General features: G+C 40.0%; 1 protein-coding gene across 2 annotated transcripts in view; it reads right to left on the minus strand.

Moving 5' to 3' along the window:
• Positions 1 to 1,275: 1,275 nt before the first annotated feature.
• The window catches only part of LOC145438058 (uncharacterized), a 37,782-nt gene continuing 11,657 nt past the window's right edge, over positions 1,276 to 27,400 (minus strand). Inside the window, exons 3-13 of one of the 2 annotated variants that reach the window (XM_080315433.1) lie at positions 21,402 to 21,605; positions 19,712 to 19,875; positions 9,884 to 10,019; positions 9,709 to 9,816; positions 3,095 to 3,180; positions 2,935 to 3,031; positions 2,611 to 2,831; positions 2,518 to 2,550; positions 2,319 to 2,456; positions 2,083 to 2,253; positions 1,276 to 2,031 (exon numbers count right to left, since the gene is read on the minus strand). In XM_080315433.1, the coding sequence (XP_080171559.1) occupies positions 2,779 to 2,831; positions 2,935 to 3,031; positions 3,095 to 3,180; positions 9,709 to 9,816; positions 9,884 to 10,019; positions 19,712 to 19,875; positions 21,402 to 21,605 (848 nt within the window). In that variant the 3' untranslated portion in view covers positions 1,276 to 2,031; positions 2,083 to 2,253; positions 2,319 to 2,456; positions 2,518 to 2,550; positions 2,611 to 2,778. The remainder of the gene's footprint in view (positions 2,032 to 2,082; positions 2,254 to 2,318; positions 2,457 to 2,517; positions 2,551 to 2,610; positions 2,832 to 2,934; positions 3,032 to 3,094; positions 3,181 to 9,708; positions 9,817 to 9,883; positions 10,020 to 19,711; positions 19,876 to 21,401; positions 21,606 to 27,400) is intronic. The other variant, XM_080315434.1, reaches the window with a different exon arrangement.

The following is a 27,400-nucleotide window of genomic DNA, read 5'->3' on the forward strand; positions in this document are numbered from 1 at the left end:
GACGTTAAGATTTTTCAATTTGACGCAACAGTTTATAGGCATATATGGCTTTTCGGGAGTTAAAATGGAAAAAAATATGGCCAATATGACTCTACAGACAAAAAAGGTTCCCGACCACTGCCCTATACGCTATTTCCAGAAACAAAGTTGTGACATTGATATTTCAATTGAGCTACTAATTTAATCAATTTCATGTATTGGATCGGCAGAAGCAGTTATTTGTGAGTGCACTCACGAGCATGAATCAACTCACTTCCTGCATAATACCGTGTATATGTTGTTGGGAATCAGATGAGGAAAAGATTTAAGCAGCCAATGTCGAAGACATGAAAGCTATACCAGTACCCAAAACAGATTGAGCTTTGATGTCTTGCACCAGTCCATTGACGGAAGTCTAGTGGCATCGAGTTTCAAATCTCTACGACTGTATTCCAATTATGTCCAATTCTAATAGGATTAGACAACTGCACTATACAGCAGTGACGCTTAAGCTACATTGGGTCATGCAAAGTAATAGATAATAAAGAATACAAATGTGAATAGTTATTGAAAAGAAGGACGTGCAACGACGTTCAAAAACAGTCTCAAGGCTGAAAGAGTACAGTTTAACACACATATATAAGCTGACGAGTTCACTCCTAAATGACTGGTGAATTATTCATTTTGGCTAGTAGATCCATGAAGATCATCATCGCCGGTCCCTGCAAATGACATCGAAATATAAATACCATTTTAGAGCTTCTTTGGGGTTCAGAACTTCAATATACAATTGAATAGTATATAGTAATATTGAAATGAGCCCGAATATTTTCGGCTGCCGAGCGAGAGAAAATATTAGGGTTGATTTCAATATGAATATACTGTTCAGTGTTCAATTGTAAATACCATCGTGAAAATAATATCGTAATTAAGAGATCCTCTGTATGAAATCAAAATACTGTACCTTTGACTTTTTTATTAGTTCTATCCACAACTGCATAAGTATCAATGCCAGCAGGGGTTGATTTATCTGCCTTCTGTGCGCCTGTAACAATATATACCAGGGGTCACCTATTAATTTTGAATGGAATAACGAATATCGAGGTAATTAGCCTTCACCTTCAACGGAGTGTTGTATGCATAACTGTCAAACTACGTCGGTAACTGTGAGCCAAATGATTGGATATCATATCTAATCGTGTCGAGAACATGTACGACACCGATTACTTTATGACTTACAATTGACACGAAAATATTGCTTCACATGATCCACATGATTGAAACGCCGAGTCAAATCAAGTCATGCCAAGTTATTTCTGCAAAGTGAGTCGAGTCAAGTCACCCTAACAAGAGGTATGCGAACGAAAGGACTTCGTTCAGTTGTATTGATGTTGGTTTATGAATCTAGGTCACTTATTCTAACTAAGTAGTCTTGGGTCACACCTGCTCGCAAATAGGACATACATTAACCTTGGACTAGCGCAGTTGGTATACGTTGCATAATATCGGAAAATATTTTTATCTCTCCCGCCACGACAAGCGTGGAGTCCGCATTTCTAATTTTAACATCTGCAATAATTGTATTTGACTTTCAAGTCCAAGTCTATAATACGGTTGTGACTCATGTCTCATGTTCACATAGCTATAGGAATACCGCCAAATCTGGCAGCATCAATATTATCATCATATTAGGACATCCTTATCGTGTAGAAAATAGACCTTCGAATAACATTGATTGAATGCCCTACAAATCAATTACAGAACTCATTCATTAGACAAAGTAGATAACACCAATATCGATTATTCAGATTACAAAACCAACACGGTTGAAGATTATATATAAAATCTATTCAATGCAAAGAAATCCAAATAACTTTGCTCAATGCTATGAAATGATAATATTCCAATACTGAATCATGAAGACGAAACTCATCTCATTTTGTTTACAGTGAAAATCGATGTTACCTTTTGATTTTCCTTTTCCTTTGTCTACAGAAGCATAAAAATCTTCATTTCCCTTGGTCGTTTTTTGATTCTTCTTCGCCTTGCGTGCTGATTAAGCACTTACAGTCTCAACTCGTATAATGTTAATTGAAAACATACCTTTTTTGTTCTTTTTATGCACAACTGAATAGACTTCTATTTCACTTTGACTTGTTCCATAAAGAGGATTGATTACTTGTTCATCTGATTTGGATTCCAAGACAACATCATCCGACGTTCCGTACAATGGATTAATATTTTCCACAGTATCACCCCCGGACTTCGCTCTTCCTGATAGTGATCGATCACAAGTAAAGTTGCCGCAGTACTACGGCATTACACCGCTTGATATTCACCTTTGCTGCTTCTCCACCGACATATAAAGATTAGACCAATTATTACCAATATCAAAACACCTCCGGAAGCAGCTGCTACGACGATGACTGAAGAGTCCGTTTTACCTGATCCATTGATAGTGGAGTAACGTTCAGTTCCTAAAGTTGCATTTCTTTAGTATATCGGCAACAAATTCTATTTAAAACATGAGCGTTTTACCTGACCCGTTGATAGTGGAGTAGCTTTCGGTTCCTAAAGCTACGTTTGTTTAGTATTTTGGCAACAAATTTATTTCAAATATTAGCGTTTTACCTGATCTAGTGATAGTGGAGTAACTTTCAGTTCCTAAAGTTACATTTCTTTAGTGTATCGGCAATAAATTTTATTTAAAAGATCAACGTTTTACCTGATCCATTGATAGTGGAATAACTTTCGATACCTAAAATTACATTTCTTTAGTATATCGGCGACAAATTAATTTTAAAACATTAGCGTTTTGCCTGATCCATTGATAGTGGAATAACTTTCAGTCCCTAAAGTTACATTTGTTTAGTAATGTTAGTATAAAGGCAACAAATTTCATTCAAAGCATTACCATATCAGTAGAATCACATTACAAGACTCTTAGGAACATACCTGTAGTAGTTGACACACTGTCACAGGGCCTCACATTATAAGACGTAACATGTCCAGAATAATTTGCTCGAAGTGTCAAGTTCCCAATGACTGTCGACTGAAAGGACTTATATGCGGTTATGCAAATGAATTTCTTGTATCGTTACAAATCTCCACTTACAATATTAGGGGGCGTGATCATTTGTCCACGGACGCCGTATTGCATCCCACAGCATTCAGTGATTTGGCTTGCAATTGTTTCATTACCTTGTAAGGAAAATAACACACGAAATTATTTGAGAGAAAGTTGAAATGCATTACTTAGTCTTCACACATTTCAATGTAATTGGAACACAGCCTTCACAAATCATATTTAAATGATCTGTTTGAGATTATACTTTATACTCAATTTTTCGGAGACTCGGCTTGACTCGAGTCATTTCCCTAATCATGGAAAATGTCTCGACTCCACTTGAGTCAGGATGTGTACTGACACGACTTGAACACGAGTCATTGCGCATGACTCGACCAAGTCATAAGACTTGAGACAAATCGGGTAAGAAACTGCCATTTATCTGTTTCAATGAACCTGCTAAGAGTAGGTAGTAGTATTTTTAACATCGGCCGAATATATCGTGGTTATCTGCGAAATTGCCAGTTATTGGTTTTAATGGTATCGGCTCAAACATCCGATATCGGTCAGGCTGCTGTGGATGCTACCGTCAGTAATTTATGCACCAATTACGGACCATTGGTTAGCCATAGTAAAATTCGTGATACGCAGTGTTACAGTGAATAATCGGGTACACAATTTCAAAGATCCCTTCAAGCTGCTCCCTAATTGGGAGTTTTGCGCAAGCTCTTGTATGGGGAATTTATTGCGCTGGCGAAAAGTAATAGGGCTGCATATGTCTGCATAGATTTCATACACCAGTGGTTCTCAAATGGCAGTACCGTTCTACCAGGGATACGTTCGAGAGTTTACGGGGGTACCCGAGAAACATGAGTTTGTCCGAGACTGTGACAATTATTCTGTAACAACGATTTCAACGTTTATGTGACAAGCCAGAAAAATGTACAAGATTACCAAATGCAGCGTTTATTGGGGTTTAAACCGCCATAATTCATTATGGCTATGTAACGTTGCTCGTTTGTGTCAGTAGTGATAAGATCTAGAATAAACGCAACCGATCGGATTGTCCCACGTCATCCTAATTACCACGCCCATATGACGCCCTATGCCACATCAATATTTTTTGAATTTCGTATTAAAAGTGACCTTTGTTGGATTTGAACTAACTTTGGTTGGCTATAATTTCACGGCGATCACCACTAGACTGTCGCGAAAACTTGGCGTTTCTAGCTGTTTTGAAAATATGAATGTCGCTAATTGACACTTTTAAATTCCGGGAATGCGACTTGATAATATTAATGCCGACGCTTTTGAGAAATAAGGACGTTCTAACTTCCAAATTCTGCGTAAATTACGTGTGATCAACTATGTCCCAGTCAAAAAAGTTTGTATGTTTAATGCAGAGCCAAGCGAAGATAGTGAATGAGAGAATGGATCGCAGCCGTTTTCTCACCACAGCGAGGCGGTACCATTTTCGATCGCCCCCGAATTCAAAAGATCGATTGTTCTTCTTTCCTCATACGGCCAGAGAGATTGGTGTCAGAGTTATTAATCAATCAAATTGTACATGATTATCACGTGGCTTCTCCGTGATGTTTCTTCTGCCGAGCTTTGCCAGGTTGTGAGCACTTGAGCGTGGAGATATTGTGATGTCATAAGTCATCGGATGTTATTTACGGCTGCACACTTCAGTTCAAATCAGTGCTTCTAAACTGGTGGGTCGCGAAGCTATTTCAGGTGGGCCGCGAGGACGTTCGAACTGTTACACTTTCGTATTCAATTTTTCAATTATTCTAGACAATTTATATTCTCAACTCAAAAATAGAAGGGGTAATGCACATTCTATTCCTCCAAATTAAATTGTTTTGCACCCATAAGCGCCACAAGCCACGTGGCCGTGCTCACAATAATTCATGAGCCAGATTTTCGTCACAGCCATATTCATTGGAGCGTGAAACCCGACAGTGCGTTATAGTGTATGCGTGAGATTGAAACCCATTCTTTTCTCCAGAGGCTTGGCGAACGTTGATCGGGAAATGAAGCAATCCAGCCCGATTTGCTGTTACAATCAGCAAACAATTGCCGCAACGCAAGGTACTCATAACCCCTTCGTGTTCGACGCAAAGTCGAATGGCTGATTGGATACGCGCTTTCTTGTCTGTTGTTGTTTGTGATATTCATGGTGTTTTTCTACTACTATGGTCAATTGGTCATTTACACCAGGAGGATATTTTTTATTATGATTCCGCATCTGACCACTTGGAGCACGGTCCACTTCCAGACGTTTTTAAAACACCGCTTGAGCAGATCGTATGGTGAGGAGCCTAGATATGCGTTTCACGTCTGTAATCACTTGTTACATGCAGGACCTTAACAGCCCAAGCCAAGTCCCCAATTGGTGCATCGACCTTGACGAGGGGCCAAAATTATCTCATGAATCAACATAAATAATGGAGTATTTGTTTGGAGAGTTATTGAGCTTATTTCAAATTTTCTTCGCGCTTGGCGCGAATTGGCATTGTTAGGTGTCTTCGTTTTAATAGCGATATACCCATCACCCTAATAGAATAAGACGCATAATTTATATAAATAGGCCTTTCGGTGTCGGTCATTACCGCGCCACGACACACCAAGACATCTGAAGTTTCAGCCAACATGCGACTCCGCAAATTGTGCAGCCAAAACCGTCGACAGTGAGAAAACCTCTGCCGAAAAGGATCGAAACCTTCGGTATGTATACCGATATTGTCCATGGACGCGCCTAAATGGCTGTCTCCGAATATCGCTGTCAACAAAAATTCATATTAGTATATGTAATTGGCAATATCATTGACCGAATGCCATCATGAATTCCGGAAAATATTCCCTCTAGGCGCGACCAGATAACTGTAACACACTGCCAACATTAAAACTGACACCCACGAGCAGTGGTTTAAACGTTAATTGCGAAAGGACGTCTAGTGGGTCGCGAGATGGAATTTGGATGAAAAGTGGGTCGCGAACAGAAAAAGGTGTAGAAGCATTGGTTTGAATCAGTGGTACCCAACGTGGACGATATCGCCCCCAGGGGGCGATTTGTCGGTACAGGGGGGGCGAAAATAGCCAAGGGGGCGATAGGGGGGCGAAAACCGACGAACGGGGCTATAGGTGGGCGATGGCGCGTTGAAATGGCTATGTTGGCGTCCATGACCGTAACTGCCACACCCAAACCCCCAATTGGGATGGGGGGCCCGAGCTCGAAGGGGCCCCACAATTTTTTCGTGAATTAACAATAATTATAGAGTAATATTTTGGAAATTTAGGCAACTGTTTTAGAAAATTTTCGCGCTGGGCGCCATTTCGTGGTCACATATTTCTTGCTTATTTGATACCCTTCCTCCAAGAAATAATATGCATGAGTTATAGAAATGGGCATCTCGGCGTCAGCCATTATCACATCATGACGCACCAAGACATATGTTTCAGGCCATGTAACATGCGACTCCGAGAAGTGTGCCAGAACGAGAAAACCTTGGCGGAAAAGGACCGACTTCGATATATATACGATATACATATATATTTAATTGTCCATAGGCGCCTAAATGGCTGGCGCCAAATGTTCCTGTCCTGGCAATCAGAACCCCACAAAAAATGCCATCTCGCGGGAAAAATTAATTGCCAGTGCAGAAATACCAGTATGAAATCGTGTGCGTCTTTTAGTTTAGTACGTATGGGCGATTTGAATATATTTTGACATAGCAGACAGGCCACGATATGTCATTACGTAACGAAGTCATTATAACCACGGGTCCGCCCGAATATGTTCAATTATTATTTACGGGCCCTACATTTTCCAAGACACCTCACTCAGCTTTACCGGTAAATCTGAATAAATGAGTAGAGAGAAGATAAATAATTGACAGCAATATTTATCCAATTTCCGATCATATTGACCGATTCAATGATGAATCACAAAAATTTTTCGCGCTTCGCGTGAATTTAGCCCACTAACTAAAGTGTCCAACAATTTGTGCTGAGAAGTAGCGGTAAAGACGTGTCGGGGGAGTTGGGTCTGAGGGATGCAGAAGTTTGCTTTATCGCCCTATGGAGGGGGGGGGGTCAAGACCAACGTATTGGGGCGGGGGGCTGACGAAGTGCTGTTACGGTCCTTTGGGAATCAAGTCGGAGAAATCACCTCTTTTGTTAGTCAACTCACCCAAATTTAGCTGGAAAAGTGTAATTTCGAGGTCGAGCCGAGAAGTTGACGTTAGTTTTCTTAGTCAACTCGCGGTGATTTCAGTCTTTATGCCCATTTTTCGGTTCCCAATATTTGAGGGGGCGATGATCGGTGTGGAGTTTGAAAAAGGGGGCGATGAGTCGAAAAAGGTTGGGAACCACTGGTTTAAATCATATTCCATCCATACAGGCGAATTGTATTTCCTAGATTATAGCGACAGAAGGGAATATGAATGAAGTTCTTCATTGAGATAAATCGAGTAAGAGATAGTTCGGGCTACTTATGAAATTTTTCACTTGCTCGTTTAGATGTGTATTGGTAGTCAAATGGTGTTTCGAATAGCAGTCCAGTTAGATTAACTGCTTGTTTGCGGCAGGCTTGTGAAATTGGAGTGGATACAAATACTTTTCCTTTTTCGTGGCCTGAAATGTCAGATTTGCGGCAGTGAACAGCGTGATGATTGTCAAGTTATTTGAGCTCTGAACGTAATGCGTACTTCTGTCCGTTGATATTCGTAATGCTAAACCACGGAAGAGTGTCGTTACCTCTTGTCGAATCATGGCGTGTATTGGTTATAACTTTGACATCATTTGTTAGTGCAATCATTAATGTATGATTGGCAACAAAACATGGGATATGCTCAAACCATCTATTGTCGGTGTCTACAATGTCTGTGAATGAATTTACAATTATTGATGCTCGTTACGTCGTGTCGCATTTCAGCTTTTCTTGTAATAATTTGTGATTAATATTTTTGATACTCATTTCAGGTAATATACTAGTTATTTTTTTGATATAATTAGCCTTTGTTTTAGGATGGAGTCTGAAGCGACGTGATTGCGATATGCCCAAATATCCGGGTAAATTTGATGGTGAATTGAAAAGAATAAAGCGTTGGCAAAGGCAGTAGTTCATAAAATATCGTCCTCCGAAGCGACCTGAAGCGACAATGTCCGTAATCAGTCGGCTATCACCACTACTGCCATCTGGTAGGGATGGTGTGTACGTGAGGTTCACGTTCGCGTTCTGTCTGTGAACCTTGGAAATTTAGAGGTTCACGTTCACAAACGAACCTTGGTAGGTTCTGCACTATGAACCTTTTTCATATATTACAAGTCTCACTTCATTTTGACATATTTGGTTGAAATTTATTGCATTTCAACTGCGGATCACTCTATGCATCGCGCTGGCAGCATAAAAAATCAACTCTAAACGAGCATGCACCTTGCCAATCTGAAAAAATTGTTACTTGCTTTGTTACAGAAGTTTGCTCGAACTATCCAGCTTTCCGTTTGTGAATATTTAGCGACTCTCTGCTATGAGCTTGACCCGCAATCACACAGCATCAAGAGCGAAATAATCTACATGTAGGTGGTGAGCGAATGATGCTTATTCAACCAACCAATGAAATTGATATCGTTGTCTGATGTACGGGGTCAATCTTGATTTCATATGTTTATTTTCTCATAAAACCAAATCCGTGCGATTGGGATGTTGGCTACTGCTGTATAACTTGTTGGAGGGGTAATATCGGTAGCAAGTATAGAAACCCGTTTTATATTCTGCTTAATATCAACGTGCTATACTCAGACACTGAAGACGTTATCCGGTCTGGCCTGGACCGCTAATGCGTAAGCTTATATTACCTTCCACGTCATCGTCGAAATTGTTGGCAAATCGACGGAAGATGATGATTTTATGGGATTACTATATCATTTGATCGCCCCAGTTGATACATTTGGCGATGTTCAAAACGCCAATATGTACTTCGGTATTTTGGCATTATGTGGTTCAAGTCGTCTTTAGGTACCGTGTACATTAATATAGGCCATCACTTCACTGAAATGTAGGGTTGGAATTAGCAATGTGACGTCACGTGACGTCATGAGGTTCACGTTCGCGTTCACACAGAACCTTTCAAAAAGGTTCGCGTTCACACGAACCTGAACCTTTCAGAGGTTCGCACCATCCCTACTATCTGGCTTATACGGTACATCGCACGAATATGAAGCCAGTGGAATTACCCATATGTCGGAGACCACACATCGCCTAAACTTGGCAGAAATCATTCACAATTGGGCTCTGATTGAAGTTAGCGTGCCGCACAGTATTTAGACTGCTGATGGTAGCTCTGCGTTGCCTTGATCCTATTCTTCTCGCCAAGACACGGACTTGTGTGATAAACCAGACTATATTCCATCTCAATATGTAACATCTGGTTGAAAGGCAATTTTATGGAAGTTCAAAGTCGTAAAATTGAATCTCAAATCGATCCATTGTCAGAGTAAATTTGTGGTTTAGTATATAGCGAGTGTACAATGTACATAAACTAGTATAACAAAACCACGTTAGATGAACAATTCCATTGCAGTTTTACCCGTGCGTTTGATACCACAAAATCAAGTCAATCAATTATGCGCATTTGATATTTCAGAGGAACACTCACCTTTGAGAAGTGTCAGCGACCTTTCATCAGCTGGTGGGTTGGAGTAGAATATAATTGATCCATTTGAAAATGAGCAGAAGGAATCAATGTTAGGAGGGATAGGTTCAACTGAAGATAAAGTCACCCTTTGACTTTTAACATCGATTAAAGATGGTATCTAATAATCCATACTTACATGTTATGAACAATGTCGATGTAGACATGTAGCTTGCGGTATAATCATTGAAGTATTTTGTGTAATTGTTTTCAAAATAGCATGATACGTTCTCACCGTTAAGCTGTGGATGAAGCGTGATGTTCGGTCCATCCAGCTTTATAAAAATAGTGACATATTCCAGTACAATACCATTTTAGTGTCATCATCATGGGTAGACATCACGGATGATCCAAATAAGTCTCTGATGGTCGATCGTGACAATTATAAGCCAACGCGGCGGAATTATGAAATAACATTCTTCGAGCAATATGGTGCGACTGCTCTGTTCACATTCGCGTTCGAAATATTAACCTTAATATTTCAGAGGGTCGCAGAAAACCTTAGTATATTCTAGCATGTGGCGGCATCGATAAATTTCAGCATTCTGCAAAACTCGCAACATTTTTGAATAGGATTCCCGGATTTTCAATTTTCTATCACGGACGCAAAAAGCGAGTTAATTCAGCAGTGAACAAAGATAACCATTTTCGCCATCAGATTGATTCACCATACTTGAGGTTGAATTATCGCTAGGGCAAGTTTTTGCAACTTTTGCAGCTTTTTTACAGCTTCCAGCAGCTTCCTAAATACTCAAAAGTTATGTAGTATGGTGTTTTAAGCTGTTTGGGGGATTCATTATATCGCAACTTTTTGCAACTTTTCTCCTTTTTTTAATGCAACTTTTCGTAACTTTTTCGAATTTTCTTGAAACTTTTTGCTACATTTCTCGATTTTTCATGTAACTAACTTTTTACTGAAAATAATTGGCACAATTTGTAAATAAATCGCTTGAATATTTCACTGTCGTTTAAATTTGAGGTCCTTTCTGATTTGACGCAGGCTACAATCAGGCTAGACCGCCGAAAATGATATCTTCACAGGCTATTGATTTTGTTCAGGTAGCCAACATTGCTACTGTGCCTTGGATCCGGATCGATTCGAGCATCTCATACCCTAATAATTTCAAGGAGCTTGTCCATAAATCCAACTTTTTAGTGCAACTTTTGAAAAAGGAATGCAGCTTTGCACGGATTTCACTGCAACAAAAACTTGCCCTAATTATCACGGTTCCAAATAGTCAACTGGCTAACTTCCTCCTCTGCTATCTGGACTCTAGGCTCCAGATTGAGCCAGACTAATAGCACCATGAGCCGATATATGCCCGCTTGGCAAAAGAGAACTTGTAAGTTTACAATCAACGAGGAATATTAGCATGGTTGGCCGAAATCGAGTAACTGAGTGATTCAATTGTGAATCGGGAAAGGCTCCGAGTCGAGTCGACTAAGCCAGGGGTTTTCAACCTTTTGTCTTCGTGGACCTTCTTTTGACCGTTACGTACCCACGGGGACCCCCTCATTTTTAGTTTAAATTTAGCTGTATTACCGTGCAACCGCATCTGTCTCGTGCAAATATTAACTGCCCAGCTAGCACGCCCACTTGGTATCCAGGTGGAATTTAAGTGGTTAGGTGGGATGGATAAACGGAATGGGTTAGTAACATGTGAAACACATCGAAACCAAGCGGGATTTCCATCCATAAAGATGCGTGGTTATACCATACCAATCCCAGGTAGATTGCAATAAGTCTCTTTTCATTGTACCTATCAATTTGAACTCGTGGGAGTTTTACTTGTCGAGTTTTTGTAATCAAATCATCTTGAAACATGAGCAATCCACTTATAGAGGAGCTTAGATTTCCCATATATCACCCACACAGGAGCCAACCTTATTTTCCATCAATGTTATTCGGTTTATTTCATCGAATAAAAGGTGGTTCCGTATGTAGTAAAGTTTTCTAGCTATTATGCGATCCCTGTTGGTTGCTCGAACATCGAACATTAAAACCCCTACCTTGCTTTACTTTGTCAATGTGATTTGAACTATTTAAAATTGACCGTTTGTCACACAGAAGGGAAGTTAAATTTCCGTTGCCAGAGTACTCAATTTCTCACAGCGTGCTTTATAATTTTCTAGCGTAGATCCCATCACCTTTATCCCTTATCTGTATCCACTATTTTTAACTCAGGATTAATTTTACTCGTAAAATTTCTGTGATCAAATAATTGGAACTTGTGATTTTCGTCAATGAAGACGGGTCGATTTTCTATACGGCTCCCACATGTGACCGAGTAGTTTTCCGAAATGGTTCTTTTATATTTTCCTATAGCAAGGTTTGTTCATCTATATCAGGGGTCACCAACCCGGTGCCCGCGGGCCCCAGGTAGCCCGCGAGGATTAAATGGGTAGCCCGCGAGCCCGTTCTAAAAATAGTTGTAATAGCAGCATTTACCAATATTCGTCAGATTACTAGCACTGAGCTTTTAAATATATAGATTGATTGGTTCAACTATTCTTGTTTAAAACACACTAACATTAAGGCTACCATATTTTGGAAATCTAAAAAGAGGATACTTTTTCAGAATTTTCAGACTTGCAAAACCGAAGTAAAATTCTCAAAAATGGTAAGTTTTCCCAACTTGACTGAAGAAAAAAGGTCAACTTTCACTCGGCTCCCGAAATACTCGCCGGAGCGTCACTTCGGTGCAAATATACGGCATCTCAGTCAAATTTTGCTATAAATATGACCAAAATTCTCAAAAAAAAGAGGACAAAAGGGCGTCCTCCGAGGACAAATCCTCTTAAAAGAAGACGTATGGTAACCCTAACGAACATGTAACTTATATATATAAACACTTAAAAATATCCTCAATTACAATTAGTAATATAATAGATGTATGTGATAGAAGTGATAGCGCTCCGTTATGATAGCTCGACGTCCAGGACAATGCCAAAGTAGTAAAAAATATTACTATTCGAAGTCAGTCGTGAAGTAGGGGAGATGTGGTACCGATGGATCAAAAATTGCAAAATGATCTCTGGCCCTCAAATCTTCGGCCAAGAATAGCGGATCTATTGCTGTCTCAACACGATACAAGCTCTACCTATCGCGGACATTTACATGAATATCCGCCTTTTCAAAAAATATTTATAAACGTTTAAAATTTGTTGCTCGAACGTGTCATCGGTCCCCACCCGGTGGGTCCAAAGGCACACGACAATGAGACCTATGAGACATACGCTCAAAAACTCAAATTTGGTAACTTGTTTTGTTGTGTACTATTAGCTAAACTACAGCAAGCCAATGAAGAATGTTTCGTCGCGACCTTCAAGAATAAAATAGATTATATCAACTCAAATGTTGGCATAAAATCATGTTTTGATTTACCCCAAAAATTACAAAATTAATGCCACATACAAATTACCCGCAAATCGACATTTTGACTTTCAAATACCTCGTAGTAGCGACAAACACCACAGGTAACTATGATTTGCAGCCTATATATATGTAGGCGAGTTTCTGTTGTTAAGTGATGATGTTGGTCCATCTATTTTGCTTGATTTGGCTATGGTACCATAGGTCCCCCACCCCATAAATATTGTAATTGAATTGAAAATAGTCCACTCGAGGATGGTATTGGTTCAAAAAATATGAGCTATTTTATGCCCTGATACAAGCCCTATAATTCACATCAAAGATTATGGCGGGTTTGTTAGTCTGAAAGGGGATATAGAAAAATGCAAATGTCGATCCAAATTTACTTTACACCCCCTAAAACGTAAATCATTCGTCACAGACCCCATAACTCACGCAGGTCGAATTTTTTTGCATGTGAGGAAAGATTCTGCCAGCATGTAACTGTAGAAAAATTTACGGAGTGTAATCATGGAATTATCATGGAGAAATCTTCAAGTATTTTCGGTCCCAGTGATCCATCGGTACCACATCTCCCCTACTAGCAGAATTTCAATATCTGTATACCCATTACGTATTGCATCTTTTGACACAGCTTGTTTCTGTTACGCTCAAATCAGTTTAGTATACCATGTTTCTAGCTTTCTGGAATCGACGCTGCTGTCCGGTAAAATGAAATCTTGTCATTTATGGATGCTGAACAGTTGGAGATTGAAATTGTAACAATGCAAAATGACCCCCACCTCAGTCTGCAGCAAACGTTTTGCAGTTAATAACTATGTAATTTTGTTGATAAAATTAATGATAGTTAGAGGCATTGAACGCATAATTTGAGATTTCGAAAACACTTCTCTCACTACTCTCCTCGACCCGAATCATTAAAAGTAATGCTCGCTGAAGATTCGAATACTTGAATAATTGGTACCAGTCATAGTTATAAGATCATTATCATGACATTTTAATCGATTTACTGACATAAATACTGCTCTTATTATTGACTATGCTACACCGACAACAGACTCGGCTGCAAACCGGGGTATCGGGAATTGAATGTCATCACATGGATGTAAGTGTTCGTTTTCACGCTCGTGTTAACAAAGGACCTTCTATTCCAGTTCGAATTCACAAGAACTCGATCCCTTCAGGGATTCGCACCATCCCCGAGAATATTCGGATCTTTATCACAGAATAAAGATAAAACAGATTATACAGGCTCATGAACTTAAGTTGCAGTAGCGGATTGCTATTACTGCATCAATTTGTTCCAACAAGGCATAGGTAATCATTTCACGGATACATTTGGAAAACAATATTCTTCAAGTCATAATTTAAACTGGTACACGACCATGGAATATTGGCAGATTGATAGGGATTTGTCAAACATGTTTTGGCATTACCAATTGATATTGATCGCTTACTAGGAATTCAAGGTAGTAATAGTTTTTATACTGTTTAGTTGGATATTATCTCTATACTCGATGCATTTGCTGAGGAGGTTGCGCTTCTTGTGCTCTTATGTGGGCATAAGCGGAAAAGCCTATGTTCAAGACTTGTGCATATACTGTATATTCATATTCATTCGACCAGTACATCTATCCGAGGCAATGGTTTGTGTTTCTCGCTGTACATTTATTCTGGTCTCCGAATGGAGGCGTGGGTTCGAATCCCACTTCTGACACCATGTTTCTTGCTGTGCATTTATTATGGCCTCCATGTGCCATGAACCAGATATGAGATAAGAGAAAAAGCGGTCCGGCGCGAATGATGCCTTCATGCACAGTTGGGTAAGACATGACGCCATACCTTGCTACTTAACACGGAAGCATCATCATAATACATAGAATAACCCACGTAACACTTTGCCGTAAGCATAGTGCGTTTTCAGGTCCGCGCAGTGGTATACTCCACAGCTGCAACGCGAATAGATGGCGACCTGACCAAGGTCGACTCCAGAATCCCTTCCCAAGTAATGGACGCTTATCTTGGCACCTACTCTCTATCTGATCCGCGGAAGTTACGAAATCAAAATAAAGAATATAGGCCTTGTAAACTGTATATGACTTTTTCAGTATAAAAACGTCATGACTACCACAAATAACTAGAACAGCTAACGCAGGACCGGTCAACCCATCTACTGCGAGTTAGGTCAAGTATTTATAAGTGGATATAAATCCGTACTTATCTTGCTTCTGCTTACTGTCGCAGGCATGTCGGACATATCGACTCGCGAATGAAGGTATTGTTGGGATGAGCCGTATACTATTATGTATTATGTATTATGTATAGTAGGGTTGTCCAAAATTTGGAAAATCTTACAAATCCCATGTTGTAATGTCTTATTCTATAGATTATTGATAAAAAACGACAATGGGCTTAAATAAAGCTCACAGGAAGGCCGTTAAGATTTCGTGCAAAGCGTTTGAAAGTTGCCGCCGACCATAGAACGGTGAGAAGACCAGTAACCACGAAAGCACGGCTCTTGATTAGCTAATCGGCTAATGCCTCAATAACCACGACAGCGGCAGCTTGTTGATTAGGTGATCAAAGAGTCTGCTACCGGCGGCGATTCTGAAAGCGCATTGTGTGTAGGCTGATAGATAAGGATTTAGGATTGATTGAGGGTATGTTGAGGTACGAAATACATGATGAACAAACAACAGCTTCTTCACAAAAACGTCTAAAGCTTGACCGCTTTATTGTGAAGGAAACCGCCGTAGCCTATATGTCTTGTTTTCAACGAGGGAAAGCATAGACGCTGATGCAAGTGGCGACGGATTTCTAGTTTCAGAAAGGATATATCATTATTGAATGCAAATATAAAACTTAACAATGACACTATAATTTGTGCGATCTTATTGGGCTCAGGTTGTAGTACATAGTTGAAGTTTTGAATGCTCTAGGGATCGGCTGAATCAGCAGGTTATGCTTGCCACTTATCAGATGCTTACATCAAATTGCATTCACTTGCAAGTGTCGTAAAAGTCCTTAATGATGACACAGAAAAGAGGTGTGAAAGTAAGCACATGCTGGATATTATACGTCAAAGTCCTTAATGATCGCGCAGAAAAGAGGTGTAAAGGTAAGCCCAGACTATATGCTGCATAGTGCTTAGCATCCATCATCATCATCATAGTTTGGATATCATATCAAGCATCGTCTGTGATTACTTTACACCTCGTTTCTGCGGCATCATTAGGGACTTTGAAAACACTTCCAAGTGAATTCGATTTGCTGTAAACATCTTATAAGTGCCAAGCATAACCGTCTGATTCAGCCGATCCCTAGAGCATTCAAAACTTCAACTGTGTACTGCAACCGAAGCCCGATAAGATCACACAAATTATAGTGTCATTGTTTAGCTTTATACTTGCATTCAATAATGATATATACTTTCTGAAACTAGGAATCCGTCGCCACTTGCATCAGCGTCTAATACTTTGCCTCGTTGAAAACAAGGGATATAGGCTACGGCGGTTTCCTTCACAATAAAGCGGTCAAGCTTTAGACGTTTTTGCGAAGCAGCTGTTGTTTGTTCACCATGTATTTCGTACCTCAACAGACCCTCAATCAATCCTAAATCATTATCTATCAACCTACATACAATGCGCTTTCAGAATCGCCGTTGGTAGCAGACTCTTTGATCACCTAATCAACAAGCTGCTGCTGTCGTGGTCATTGAGGCTTAGCCGATTAGCTAATCAAGAGCCGTGCTTTCGTGGCTACTAGTCTTCTCGCCGTTCTATGGTCGGCGGCACGCCCATTCTTCAGCAGCTACTTTCAAACGCTCTGCACGAAATCTTAACTGCCTTCCTGTGAGCTTCTTTTAGGCCCATTGTCGTTTTTTATCAATAATCTATAGAATAAGACATTACAACGTAGGATTTCTAAGATTTTCCAAATTTTGGACAGCCCTAATGTATAGGCTTGATAATGACGCATTTCCGTGAAAAAAGTATTGTATTAATAAGACATTGAGTCATAATTTCATCATTGTAATCGCTTCCAATTGCGATTACTTTTGAATGACACGACTACGATTACGATTACAGCAGAATCGCGAGATAGTCGATCATACGATTACGATAACAATAGAAAATTATTCACAATTATCCACGATTACAGTCTTTCCGCTACTAACAATTTGTGCCTTGAACACATATTAAAAGACACTGTAACGATTGCGATGAGAACGCTTTCAAGGTTTCTTTTAAATGTGGCGTCATTTGCATTTTACAATCTAGACGATTTAGCCCCACAACAACTTCAATTCTAGCTACAACCCACGCTAACCTGGTGCATAAGAGGATGGCTATGGCGGAGGAATGAAATGATTAGTAAAGAATCTCGAAATAACGATTGATGCCCGTTTTAAGTATGGTCTTATGGGAGCAAGAAAAGTGAACATAAAATCCCGTCCTAATGAAAAAAAAGCTTCTCGTAGCGAAATATACGTCGGGGCCTATTCTGTCTACAGCAGGGGTTCTTACCTTATGGGTCGCGAAAAGTATAAATTTGGGTCACGATCGCAACAGAGCGATTGCTCGATATGTAGGCCTATACGTGATATCTGCTGAATATCCTGTCGCGAAGAATTTCTTCGCACAATCGCCTATACAATTTTACTGCCCGACTAACTGATGTTAAATCACCGATCTTACGGTTACATCTTCGAAGATGTCGTGAGATACTGTCGTAGCGGGTCCATTGTGGGCACATTACTTATCACTAGCCAAGTCCTAATTTAAGTCGTATCATCAATGGTCATTTCAAGGGCGCAAACTGTATTTCAGTGATAGGTTTGGTAAAATCGATCGCCAATTCCAATATATTCACGGCTTCTTGAGCTTGCAAATAATTTGCAAGCAGCTCGAGAAAGACCCAGGTTCACAACCATAAGTGTACGTGTAGATCATAATTAAATAGTCGTACATGAATTATAGTATGTATGAGAAATATCATATGACATCAACCTCGCTGTATCAGTGACTTTTTGTTGAAAATATTGTTTCGTACAACTGCGTTGCATACAGCTGGCTATCTGCATCTTTCTACCTCATTCATATTACCGTAAATATTATGTAGCAGACAAATATGCATTCGTTGGATGTGGGCGACTTGAGTCACGAGATGTCAATAAAATTAAGATTAGGGTCGCTATAAAACGTTTAAGAACCACTGGCCTACTGTCTACTTGATACAGATATTGTGAGCTGCCGTTACGATTGCCGGTAAAGTACAGCTCGGACATGATATATGTATTGCATGGGTACTTATACCATGAGTTAACTTCAAACCGTGGTGCACCTGACCCTTACGGGAGATAAGCGCCACTACAACTTTTAACCATATTAATAATAATCATATCAGAGGTCGAGGATTTTTGATGCTTCGATGTGAAAGTCCTCGTGTTTTATATGACTAGTACGAAATGCAAGTCTTTGTCCGATGTAGATACTCCTCGCCGAGAAGAAACGTTTGAACTGCTGCGTTTAACTAATCATCGACAAATTATCAAAACCAGCGTATTTTCCGACTAGAATAACATCCGTCACATATCTACGATCATTAATCATACTGCGATAGAGGATCAAATGACCAGTTCCACTGACCATGATTGGATGACATCCATTATATTTATTAGCGAACACTAGCAACATCCATACTTTTATCGGCGAAAACCAAATTAAACGAAGTTAAAATGCGTGTTTGAGGCCAACGAGGCGTATGATGGCTCCGAGAAGCAATATATTTGTGAATTACAACGATGCACATCTCGAAATCGATATAGCGTAATGATAATCCGAGTGAAGCGCCGTAAATCATTTTCATGTTTTCAAGTGGGAAAAAATATTCATGTACCTGCTACAATTCCAGTGTCTTCGATTTTAAGAGCTCAGTTGGTAGATTGCCGAATGGACGTTACGATAAGCAATATGTAACGATGGAACGGACAGTGATCGAATATGTTCCGTTTTTAGATGACACGGATTAGAATAATTAGGGAGATTATTGGTATTTTCGTTCTCATGCACGTCGCTCGACTTTGTTGCCTATAAAAGTATCTCGGCTATATAAGCCGGGTGAGTCTCAGTCCAACATAACACCCGTCAGTGAATGGTTTTCTGAAGTATGCAATCGCTTTGACAAACTGCAAAAGTATGGAACTATGGAAAATATTCCACAATATACTTGCAAGAAGGCATACCATACCATACTTGCACATTTGCATTTCCATGCCGAAATTCCATTCTATACCATACCATACGACACCATACTGTACCCTGGGGTGAGCAAAATATATCAAGTGCATAATTTTCCAAATAGCTCATCTGATGCTTCATAATAAGTATAAACAAGTGTCGTTCAGCGTACAAACAAATAATTCAGTGTCCACAACCTATCGCGACAGTCTATTTTAAATGCTTCTATTATGACACGTGTCCTATCAACCTTGGATGTTATTGATGGGTGGATTCATGTTTCCTGTAATATTAAAATCTGACGAAAGTTGATGAATTTCTCATCAAAGTGAAAAAGTTTGAAAATAAAACTGACCAGTGTATCTTTCAGGAAAAATTTCTTCACTTCACTTGTATGAGTTGGAACAATTGCGGAACAATTCAATGTAATCTCATTACTCCCCTTCTCCGTTGGATTGTAATGCAAAGTTACAGTTTCGTTGTAGTTATCGCCTTTAATGTTGAGCGTGACGTTGATGGCTGTAGAGTGTTATGAAAAGTTTATAAATGTGTTGAGGGTGGTTATACCGAGGGAATTTGCACTTCAAATATAACAACGTTATTGTATCAACATGTACTTATAAAGAGCAGAAATAGAAACTATGAGTAGCCAGTTTAGACAGGGGTTACCTGTATGTATTATAAACCAGTATGACAAACAAAACGTGCAGTAAAAAGTTGCATTTGTAATTTTATTTCGAATTATTGGGCTCCTGAAATACTTGAAAAGTCCCTATGTATAGCCTAAGAATCTAATATTTACAGGGTATCTGTTTGTTTGTTTGTTTCGCTTCTTTCTTCGCTAATCAATCGATCATGCATATACTGTTATGTTATTTAGGTTTGAAACCTACATGACAGCAAATCTGTCGGATATAGCACTTTCCCATTCCACGGACTACCAGGCGAGACGTTCGGAAATTATATTTTTGTCGGTATGCAGCAAGAAAATAGCGCAAGCCAAAGAGCAAAGCGATAATACATAAGAACCAGTCAAATATCACACCCCAAACCCATGGGCCTGCAAACATGACCCAGGTCAATACAGAAAAACTCCGTGTTGCGACGTTAACAAAATCAATAGCCTGCAAAAGTCGCTCAGTGAAAATGTAATTTACGGCGGTCTCGCCTGACCGTCCGTGAAATGGAAAAGGTGCTTGCCTGGGGTTATTGAACGTCTAACTTGCAAGTCACTGCGTCAGATAACATTGCAATGCAGATCACCAAATGCTTAAAAAATCCAGTAAAATCCATATCTTCCGTCGCTTTGCCAACAATTTCGATGAGTACTTGCAAGGGAATATACGCTTACCCCTCAACGGTCTAGTCCTGTCCGGAAAACGTATTCGCCATCGGATTATTGCTACTTTGATATTGAGCAGAATGTAAAACGCATTTCTGTGCTTGCTGCCGATATTACCCCATAAACAAGTTAGCCAACACCCCAATCGCACAGATTTGAAGTTTATGATAAACATAACAAACCTTTATGGATCCCGTGCGCTAAACAGAATTTTTTTCATTAGACAACGATTTATTCTTTACATAAATTTCATTGTATCATTGGTTGAATAAAATCTTATTCGGGCTACCTGAATGTATAGTGTATTTCGTTCTTGATCTTGTGCGATAGCGGGCCATGATCATCGCAGAGAGTCACATAATATTCACAAGCGGAAAGCTGAATATTTCGAGCAAACTTTTGTAACAAATAACGTAAAAGTTTTGAGATTGTCAAGGTACATGCTCCTTTAGTGTTGATTTATTATGCTGCCAGCACCATGCATAGAGTGGTCCGAAATTGATAAGCAAAGAATTTCAACCAAAGATGTGATAATGACGGGAAAAATTGTAGTATATGAAAAAGGTTCACAGTGCAGAACCTACCAAGAATCGTTTGTGAACGTGATCCCCTAAATGTCTAAGGTTCACGCACAGAGCACGAGCGTGAACGTCACGTTCACACCATCCCTGGAATGTATCGTTTTGTGATCATAATTACTTACGGTAAAGGCAATATATGTCATCGGCATCTCTCCATCTAGCATCAGCAAGGCATTGTGTTGTGATTGCCTTACTGCCATTGATATATATGGCACGACCACTCGTGTGACCATTATGACAAGTGATCTGTCCACTGTCCAAATATCTTGCGATAGGCCTAGATAGATTGTGCGGAACAACATGGAATCTTGAAGGGTCCCGACATCCTGAATAGATAATAAACAGCATCATGGTAGTGGAACCAGTATTTCGAACGAACTTCCATGGGAGGTTCGGTTTCGAAATCGAAACCCCGTTCATTTGAAATGCCGATTCGATCTCAAACACTTATTAGCTCATTTATCATTCAGCAATGTGTATCACATTGGCGCGTTTCGACTGGAACAGGGGCGGGCAACATACGGCCCGCGGGCCGGATCCGGCCCTCGAAGGGATTTTGTCCGGCCCGCGGAGAGTTTTCCGTCTTACATGATAGTGTGGCCCGCGGCCCCAGTCTGCCGAGATTTCTCACTACTTGCTTACTACGTCAAATTTTCGTGACTGTATATATGTTATGATATACGTGTGCGCAGCGTGCGAGAGTGGAGCTTACGCGTAAGTACGTTGAAGCGAGAAGACGTGTATCATCAGCATTTACGATGTGCTCAAACCTTATATCGTTTGTGGTAATCATGGTGTTTGTCGACTACAATGGTCATTTACACCAGGCTGATATTTCTTATTTTTCATTCCGTAACCGTAGGCTTACCATATTTTGGAAATCTAAAAAGAGGACACTTTTCCTGAAATTTGAGACTTCGGTGAATTTTTCCCACTTTGTAACCGGTCGACTAAGAAAAAAAAGGTCATCTTTCCGCTCAGAGCTCAAAATACCATTTTTCTTTCCGCATTGCTAGGTGGATGCCTAGAAAAAAAGGTAATCTTTTCGCCGTTTTTCACTCCGAAATATCCGCCGGAGCGACACTTCTGTGCTAATTTAAGCCATATCAGTCGCAATTTCCTCTAAATCTGACCTAAATTTTCAAAAAAAGAGGACAAAATCTCAAAAAAGAGGACAAAAGGGCGTCCTCCGAGAAAACTTTCAAAAAAGTAAAAATAGAGGACAAATCCTCTTAAAAGAGGACGTATGGTAACCCTACGTAACCGCCGACTTGCAGCACGGCACTCTTCTAGGCTTTTGTAAGACGTAGGGTTACCATATTTCAGTGTTGGGATGACTCGAGTCATGACTTGACTCGAGTCAGACTCGAGTCACCTTTTTCGTATGACTCGACTTGACTCGAGTCACTTTGCTAAAATGACTTGACTTGACTTGACTCGGCGTATCAAAAATGTGGATTGACTCGTGACTCGGAGCAAAATTCACGAGTCAATTTCAAGTCATCAAGTAATCGGTGTCGATAAAAATCATTGTATCTTGCATATGGTCGGATTGCTCGCGAAACGCTCGTGTAACCCGTGAGAGCGACTAATCATTCAATGATCGTGCACTTCACTGTGCCTTCATTGTTCTTTCCCAAATAAATTGACCGCAAACGAAGTGATCGAAGCTTATATATATATAGCTTACGATCTCGTAAACTTGTATAGTAAAGTAATTTAATAGTAAAATGTATATTTCTGTTTCTGTTCTTACCTTAACCAAACCTCTTGGTTTATTGAAATTGACTTCGAATACAGTTTATCTAGTCATCAACCATTGGCGCAGGCTCGAATGTACAGTGCATCTTATCGATTCGTTTCTCTATTCTCTATTCTGGCTGGTAACTATAAACTGAGGCTATGCAATTACTTACGTAGTTTAGCAGTTCTACGTACATGTGAGCGATACAGCGTCTTCTTGCGTGTATATTTAACTCTATATTCGTTCATTGGTTCAGAATCAATGACCACTCAATCTGTATTTCAGACAGCCAGCAAAATGCAATGACATAATCATGCCTCATACTTCGAAAAGTCAACTTGACTTGAATTGCGACTTGACTCGTGACTTGACTTGACTTGACTCGAGTCACCTCCAAAAATCGAGTGACTTGACTTGACTCGAGTCACCTTCGAAAATCGATTGACTTGACTTGACTCGAGTCAAAATGTGCAATGACTCGAAATGACTCGTGACTCGAAGGTGGTGACTTGATCCCAACACTGCCATATTTTGGAAATCTGAAATAAGGACACTTTTTCAAAATTTTCAGACTTGCAAAATCGAAGGAAAATCCTGAAAATGGTGAATTTTTCCCACTTCGTGGTCGTTTGACTAAAAAAAAAGATAGGTCAACTTAATCGCTCAGCGTCCAAAATACAGTTTTTCCTTTCACATCATCAGTTGATTGACTAGAAAAAAGGTCAACTTTCCGGCCCATCTCCCGAAAAAGCCGCAGGTGCGTTACTTCTGTGCTAATTTACTGTATTTCAGTCGATTTTTCCATATATTTAACCAAAATTCTCAAAAAAGAGACAAAATCCCAAAAAAGAGGACATTTGGTCGTCCTCCGAGGACACTTTCAAAAAAGTCAATAAAGAGGACAAATCCTCTTAAAAGAGGACGTATGGTAACCTTTGTAAGACACCGCTTATACCAGGGGTCGCCATCCAAAACGGGTCGCGGGCCACTTTTCAAATTTCGTAGAGCACGCGGACCGCATGAATTCAATATCGAGATTGTTGAACAACGACGCTATCTCGTCACCTATACTCAACCCTAATGAATTGATATCTTGGTAAATTACGGGTACTGGGGTTATCGAACGCCTTGAAATCTTAATTAAGGATTGCACCGTGTGTTGATTGATCAGATAGAAGCAGACATTGCGGCGCCTGTATGACAATGCTATTCTCAAATCCACGTTGTCTTCTTCATTATCGGCGAGAAATGGCTTTGAAGTGACATTGCTGTCGTTAAAATACATTCAGTAAATACGATTTATTCCTTGTAGATGTGGATAAATGGGTGAATAATGGATCGATTCAGCAATCCGGCCCGCCAAATACCTAATTTTCCTATATCTGGCCCGCCGACTGGAGAAGTTGCCCGCCCCTGTACTGGAACGTGCGCCTTTTCTCGTATTTTCTCTCGTTCTTATGAATTCACTCAGTCAGACATGTAGTAGATTTTTGTTTTAGTTACTCAGTGAAAATTTGGGGGTCGTTGCAGGCTTGCAGATTAGTGCAATGGTTCGCCAGGTTAGTGAAGGTTTAGTTAGAACCACTGCTCTAGTTAAACAAAATTGGGCGCCGCGATTTGAAGCATTTGTGGGAGCGTGTAAAAGCATACCAAATTTTCCAAACGCACTTGGATAGTGCATTTGAAATTTTGAATACAACTTGTTAGGAAGAATGAAATCCTGTCCCAGCTCAATGAAGGTTAATAACCATTTGTCTGCCGGCATCATGAACTTGTAGGTTATGGCACCTTACTTTACGGTGGTTCAAGCAATTAAATTTATTACATTCCATGAATTTTCATCCTGTTCCCTCACTACCCGATCTTGTCGCTTACTGCTTACTGGCTTACTGGCTTACTGCCAGAAGTACAGAAGGCTTTAATATACTCTTACCTCCAAAATTGATTGTTGCAATTTATATTTTTCCGAACACTTGTTGCTTACTCAACCGTGTAAACAAGAGACAGGAAGAAAACCTTTTAAAAACACCTCTTGTTCTAAATCAGTTGTTTTCAATTTTTTTTCACCTCAACCAAAATCTGGGTTTCATGGGCATCTCACGACCCAAGACTAACCTATCAAAGAGAATGCTATTTAATGTTTGGATGCTACGTTTTACGGTCGCAGATATTAGAGTTACCATAATTTGAGATCCAGCAAGGACGACACTTTTTTACAAGTTACAAAAGTCAGGTTGCATTTTTCTGCCGATTCTAGACATTTTAGAATCTTTACCGCAAATTATGTTGTGTTGACTAAAAACAGCAAATTTTCGATTCTACTACCGAATGACCCACTGTTGTGCCGTTGAGAAACAGAAAAAGGACATTTTATTTTAGTCGCAAGAAATTTTGCGGTCGCGATCCAAATTTATAACCTTCGCGAGCCACACTTTAAGAACCCCTATTCTGAATGAAGCCCTGCCTAGATATATGCTATATAAATGTCTAATAAATAAATGATAACTTAATGTCTAGCGTAATGAGCTACAGCGGTTCCAGGCCTTTTTATATCTCGTGGTTACGTGGTTACGATTCAAAATTCAACCATAAGAAAAAGCAATCCAATGACAAAAAATGCCGTTTCTTTGCACCAAAATCTGTTGAGTGAAAATCAGTGGGTTGCGGCTTTAATATTGTAGGACAGAGCTGCCCGAAGTATTTCGAATGCGCTATTTCTTGCCACTTCCGTATCGGTATTGTTTGTCACTAGGTGCAGGTTGCTGTTGTCTATAAAATGTTTAAATGGATAAGATATTGATCGTCACAATACGTTATAGGATATTATTATTAATTAGGATTATTTATTCTTGGCGGGTTTCGATGTTGACTTGAAGAGTAGGTAAACACTTTCACTAGTCCATTATGATGAATTCGACAAGACTTTGCCCCGCTTATGACCGATTCAGTCAGGCCCAACAAAGTAGTCTCGTGAATCGCACTTTTAACCGAGCTGAGGGACAGGGCAGTGCGGGGCCGAATTGCTACAGGAAGGGAAGATTTAAAAGAGCATTTAAACATTCTTTGAGCGGAAAATCAGACGAAATAAGCACACAATCGGAATGCAATAGTTACATACTACTTAATTCCGCCTCATAAAAACATAAATTGACCGAATCCGGGTTACCTTCCTTTATAATAATAAAGTCAGATTACCTCCGAAAAATTAAAAAATTCACACAAACTGAATTGATCGAATCACCCCGACTGATCTGTCCTTTAGGGCAGAGGTTCTTATAATGTGGCTAGAGACCGAAATATGGATCACGAAGGGTATAATTTGGGGTCACGACTACAGCAGAACTATCTTTTAATATGTACGAATTATTTGTTGAATTTCTTGCAAAAAAAATCCTGTGTGCAGTTTGTGCAATGTCGGGGGTCACTGTGTTGGGTACTACAGCCAATAAGCGAGACGCGAAGAAAATATGTCTTCATCATGAAAAGGTGCCGACCTACGTAACACACAATTTTGATTGAATTCATCATATGCTTCGTCCGAAGGGAAGCGAGTGGCGCAGTTGGTTAAGCGCCAGCGTCACGACACCAATGGCAGTGGTTCGAATCCCGGTTCGTAACAACTGCTATATGTCGGAGGTTGTCTGGGCTCCTCACCGCCGATCCCGCTGTGCTAGCAGTGTATTGAAAAGCCCAGAAACCACGCTCTTAAAAAAAAGTCGGCAGCCGTGACTCGGAAGACGGACGCATGCAAGAGGATATGACTAAAGAGTGATTGAAAGACGTCCCATGATCAAGCTGAAGATGAAGATGAACATTCATAACTGTACAAAGTCAATGCATCTGAACTGTACAATAAATCTGTGTTGTGACGCACAAGACCTAAACGGCGATCAGCGTCACTGTAGTACCGTGTGTACTAATAATAATAATGCTTCGTCCGACATAAGTATCTCTGGACATCACCGTCAGAGGGCATGGAGATGCTTTAGTGTAGGCGTGTGCAACGAACGAATGCGGAAATATGATACATAAGCATTTTGAGGTCGGGGACATGAAGACATGAAGTTTTGGACGACATATGGCTAAATAAAGGGAGGTGCCGAAAGGATCGGCGGCGATAAAACTTTGGCCAAACTTGACCGTCGCTGGTTGGCCAACACCTTCGACATTGATATGCCTTGTCGAAGAAATGGTTGGAACGCAATAGGCGGACCCTTGCAATCAGATTAGACAGTGGGACAAATGTGAGGACAATATTGCACCCAATTTAAAATTGATTGCGTCAGACATGTTTAATAGAGCTGCGTTGTGTACAACTGTTGTCTGTGCGTTCTCTATCCCATGCATGCCCGTAAAACGTAGCATACTAATGTAAAA

Source organism: Botryllus schlosseri, chromosome 4 (genome assembly GCF_051294905.1).
Source record: "Botryllus schlosseri isolate E-star chromosome 4, Bs_hap1, whole genome shotgun sequence".
Lineage (NCBI taxonomy): Eukaryota > Metazoa > Chordata > Ascidiacea > Stolidobranchia > Styelidae > Botryllus > Botryllus schlosseri.